A 5,714-nucleotide genomic window follows, 5' to 3' on the forward strand; every position below is an offset into this window, starting at 1 on the left:
GTGTTAACAGGTGGCTCTCAATCCGAAGATTTAGCCAGTTTTGTTTGTATAAAATGAGAATATTTGCAACGTACAGTAGTTGGTTTCAATGCCATACACGATAACTGCCGTGCTATGCTATCATACATGTGTTGTGAAATTACTGAATAATGTATGTATTTACATCTTACGGTCTGTACAAGGAAAATAACACGGCACTAGTCCGACTGGAAAAGTAGATATAACAATTAAAATCAAGCTCTGGAATCCTTGTTCACTTAAATACCCTTTCATTAAGATAAAAAGTCGAAAGCCCCACGTGTGCTTATTTAAAATTTCAACCAGACTATATTGCGTAAAATAATGTGCTATCCAATAAAATAAAGTTAACACAATAATGCGGTTTCGTAGCGGTTTTCTTTGAGTGCATATGTAACAAAGAGCGATGAAGAAACTTCGGTAGCAAGAATCCACCTTGCCTTATATGAAAGCAGCTATAAAAACCTGCATATGTTTATTTTAAATATTTTGTGTTTTCAGTTATTTACAAAGGTCGTTAACAACTGAACTCCTACAATTGTGGTACCCCGTAGGGTACTCTCAAAACAGAAATGGATAATAAAAAGGTAAAATAGTTTGTCTTATCGTTAATTAATATTTTCGTCATCTTAATACTGCCAAATCAAACTATAAACTGTTTAATGTATAAATATGGTATGTGGTACTTCATTGTACGATTGACTCGGCTATTACTTACTTAAACGTACATTATGCGAATCATTCTTTTGCAGCGGTCACGCAGATCGCGGAAAGAATCCGGGCACACAACTGGGTATGTCGGAATGTGTGTTAGATTGGATGTTGTCGTTTCGGTAGATATTGTCCTTTCTCGCTTCAATTTGTAAAAAACGTTCTTGTATTCCCCAGGGGGTATCGTTTGAATGTTTAATGTCCATATTAAGTATATTTCTTGTAAATAATGATATATTCGAAGACTTGAAGACAGTCAGTATATGCTAATGTTTTTAAGTGCATGCGGTTATATAGTATGTTCGCTATGAACGCATGATTTCTTGACAAAGGTGAGACGAATTCAGCTATATGTTTAAGAAGGCCCAATACTGAGTAGCATGTCTACTCAGAATAAATTCCGATGATCGATTGAGTCAAATTCTAAAATTTAAACTCGTCGTTGTTGACCGTTTTATTCGAACGTATTGGCAAACGTATTGTTTTATATAGCATAGACGAACTTACATGTAAGTGTTGTAAAATGATCATTTAACTGAAAAGTGATTTGTTGCTTAAACGAACGGTCATAGTTAACAATACGTAAAATCGTATTTACCTTTTGTAAAAAAAAATTGCTTTATCATGATTACATGTAATGTACATTTGCGACAGGTCAGTTAGTTCGTTTGTTTGTTTTTTAAAGCAAAATATAATTAATTCAATTTGACAATATAGCAAGTTCTTTCGTCAATTGCATTTTTTCCAGTTTCCTTATTTCTTTGAAGTAATAAGCGTTAAATGCTCAACATTAACTGACCATGTTTAGCTTTAAAAAGGTGCTGAACCTTTTAAATGCGTATACGACCACCAAGCCCATAAATGAACATACTGTCAGCTAGACCTTTTCTTAAGTGTTTTCCATACCAGAGCCTATATAAGTATAAGTCAGTTTTCTATTATCGAATTTAATTTCTGACGGACTTAATGAAAACTATGCGGATGGAGATATAAACTTATGGCTGTTGTACAATTGACAACTACTTGCTTTCAAATTGTGTTTAAAATTGTCAATTATATACACAGTTGCACAATATGTTTTTCATATGACTAAAACTCTTTAATACGTATTAATTGATTTTCTGTTAACTGATCTTCAGTGCATCCATACACTACTACAGTATTTATTGTAAAACCATATACAGTCTATTAACAGAGCATCAACACTCGCTTTTCTAAAGTGCCTACTTTTCTTAATAGCTCTTTGAGATACCAATACATAATTGCTCTATATTAAAAAAATTCTTTCGACCAGCTTTTTGTTTTTCTTAAACAAACTCTGATCATATCCGTCGTTACTTGTATGGATGATATGTATATCTTTGAAAATAAGCAGATCGATATAACATACTGGAATAAATTAATTTTACATTGGCATATTTTCTCACAGTTATGTTTCTTTAATTGCGTCTGATTGTTAATTCGACCTTGCGAACATGCTTTGACTGCTACTCTGTAAGTTTCCGAATAACAAATGAATCCTTTAAGTTATCGTATACAAAGGTCGACTGATTTGATGGTGTCGTTGAGTTACTTATTATTTTTATATTATTGACAACCACTTGCGACAAGTGTATTATCAGGCGTTAGTCAGAGTTATATCGTAATTAAGTGTTAAAATCTTGTTAGTTAAGATATAATTATATCCAATTATTTCTTGACAAGTGTACTGATTATATAATGAGTTGATCATAAGCTTTTGACACCAATACGTTCTGTGGAGAGGACAATCGTATGTGTTTGATCAAATTTACTCTAAGAGTGAGGGTATTAGATAATTATTAACGATTATAATTGATCATGAAAACATTTTAGATAGCATAAATCTCTCTACCATTTAAAACCTCTTCGTTTCAATGATCAACGCGCTTAAATTTAAATTTATTTATATTTGTTAAAATATATTTCTTCTGTCTTAAAAAGCATAAAGTCAACACTGCCAGTAGCGATTTTTAATGCTTTGCGGATTGTGTCAAATTCTTGTTTTGTAATGAGATCTACAGGTAAATGTCGAAAAAAAATAAGACTTAGAGTCTATTTAACTGATTTAAGAAATGTTTTATATTAGATTTTGCATTATTACGGCGAATACGCTACTGTATTATAGCTATCCTCAATAAGCTGGTTTCATGTTACTGTATTTGAAATACCTCGTTTACGAGATGTACATGCTGATATAAATATCACAACTGAATAAAGTATTAGTTTAACATTTATTACGACTGTATCGTCTGAACATGTGTTTGACTCAAATAACGATACGAGACGCATGTACAGTTATGTGTATAATGCAATGTGCCTCTTAATGCAATGGAAAACAACACACATTTATCATGGTTTAAACTTTTTAACAAACTTTTTTCCAACAGAAGAGAGAGATCTGCATTTAAACAGCAAATTTAATAATATTCGTATTAAATCCGTAGTTTAATTTACATAACTGTCATTTAAATTCATAAAATAGCATCTGTTTATAACATATAATATAAGTTTAGTTGTACGTGTTGTCAAGCGAACATATTTGATTTTTCGGCTGAGTAATACTTTACGTATATATATAGTAAAGATAAGCGGGTGAACGGGTGGTTACATGTTTTCAGTAATGTCAGCAAAAGGAATATTCGAATGCATTCTTTAAACAGAATTTAACTTCACCGATATAATTATCTCAAGGCCAATCTGTGAACAGATATTTTCTAGTGTATGCATGTTAAATCTAATGCCGCGTTCGATATTATCTTAACAAACAATGATTGAGAATACCCCATGTATTTATATCTGTTAATCAACGCAGTGAAAGAAAATAACACTTGCTAACCAGGGACGTAGCTGAAGATGTTTCGATTATTCTTAGAGATGTAAATACGAGTCATTAATGTGTGTTTCTCTTTTACTTTCAGAAAATGTCATACACTGTCAAAGCTATGGTATCACGTTTTAATAATTAATAAGTTTTATTATTTATTAAACATACATGTATGAAGCGATTTTGATTTAAATGACTTACAAAAAGTCATTAAAATCCTATTCTGGTGTTCTATGCGATTTAATTATATAAATGCACAACAAACAATATAACCAACGTTTTACAATGATTTTATTCCCTCGAATGTCTATCAATGAATACTGGGCTAAAATTTGCTTTCTGCTCATCCACGTTTTAAAGTAAGTTCACAATTAGAACCCAACTGTTGACACAATTGTAATGTTTCAATCCATTTTAAATAAGCGATTTAAATATTATTGTGACTCGTTATTATATAAGATAATTAAATGATCGTTCACAAGTTATATTCCGAAGCAAATATAATAATACATAATTTTTCAAAATTGTATTTGTTTATTTCAATAATTTTTCCTTACATGCGTTATACATTATTTTATGCCAAAGCAACACGACTCTGTTATTAGTCATTCGGGTATTATAGGTTTCATACAGTAGTAAAAATCTCCGGTTGGTTTGAAAGAAACTAATTTTAGACCAGACGGGCTATATAATACTGTACATGATGTTTTCCTTATCCGTCATTCATTGTCGTTATACGAATTTAAACAAAAGACGACTGAAGTATATGAAATAAATGTTTTCATTTGGTGGATAAATCATGAAATAGAAATGGTTTAGGTAAAGTCGTATTCAAGTTAATACGGCGTATCTGTTGCCTGTTAATACAAAATTCATTAACAGATCGTAAATGAGCTTGTGAATGATTTGATTTTCTTGTTATGTGATTTTGACCAAAAACGGATAACACAACATTCTTTCGTCAACGGCAATCTAGACGTGCGTATACTTTTTGCTTTTATTGATTTGATGCTTAAATACACTGAAGAGTCGTGTATTGCATACAGTTGAAATCTGATACGAATCAAGTGGGTTCAGTATTCATTACTGAAAAAAGAACTAGCAACTAGAATGTCGTAAGTTATAAAATAGTATTATGTTCACAATACATTGTTGTTATTGTGTGAACATAGGTATCGTGTATTTAAATGTATACAATTTATTTTACAATGTATATAATGCAAAAGATGTAAGATGCGTTTAATTTATAGACGTGCATATATGATCATATTTATATTTCCTATGAATACAATGTTTATCCGCATTTTTCGTTCGTATTTCAAATTGGCGGTCTAACACTTTGAGTGATAGTTTCTTATATAGGAATTTTATGACAAAATAATTCTTAGCTGGAGTGTATCTTTTTGTAATGCTGCCCTCAATTTGCAATGTGCTTATAAATGAACGACTTAAGAGGGTTCATTAAAACACTTGCACATTTTTGGTTCACGAATTCCGCTTAGGAATTCAAAATTACAGCGAGGTTCTATGAAATTTAAGAATGTTAACACATTGTTTGCAACTTGTAAGTTTAAATCAAATAGAAGTGCATTCAGAATTGTTAATGAACATCTAATGCAATATTATAAATGAATTAACACGTATTTTATAAAATAGTTGTATAAGAAATTGTAAATACACTTCCAAAACAAACACACAACAAAACACCCTTGTATACTCCAAAACTTAGTTATAACAACAACAAAATAGACACATTTGTTCTCTGATAACAGAAGGACATTCGCACACAGAAGCTTACCGTGTTTTAGTGAGGTTAGTTGGAACTTACTTCCAAGATGGTGTCGTTTTTGTGTTTTCTTGAAGGAGTAGCGGATATTTTCACCCCGTAAGCAACGTTGTATCTTTATATTTCTTTGAGATGAAAACGCCCTTTCGGCTCTACAGTGTTCGCTCAACGCTCGAATATTTGTTTCAATATCGTAGACGTCTAAACAAAAAGTTATTGAAGGAAAAACGTGCACAAATCTGTTGTCTACTTAAGTGACGTTCAAGAAATTGGATGTTCGAATATCATGTTCTCTTTTAATACACAGTATTGACACACTTGAACAGTAAAATATAACAATTTCTTTGATAATTT

At 31.2% G+C, this 5,714-nt stretch overlaps 1 protein-coding gene across 1 annotated transcript in view; it reads left to right on the forward strand.

Annotated features, from left to right (window-relative positions):
* The first annotated feature begins 563 nt into the window (after nt 1-563).
* Nucleotides 564-5,714, forward strand: part of LOC127849670 (uncharacterized) — a 150,956-nt gene continuing 145,805 nt past the window's right edge. Inside the window, exons 1-2 of the mRNA XM_052382417.1 lie at nt 564-605; nt 771-811. Of these exons, the coding sequence (XP_052238377.1) occupies nt 591-605; nt 771-811 (56 nt within the window). The 5' untranslated portion in view covers nt 564-590. The remainder of the gene's footprint in view (nt 606-770; nt 812-5,714) is intronic.

Source organism: Dreissena polymorpha, chromosome 11 (genome assembly GCF_020536995.1).
Source record: "Dreissena polymorpha isolate Duluth1 chromosome 11, UMN_Dpol_1.0, whole genome shotgun sequence".
Lineage (NCBI taxonomy): Eukaryota > Metazoa > Mollusca > Bivalvia > Myida > Dreissenidae > Dreissena > Dreissena polymorpha.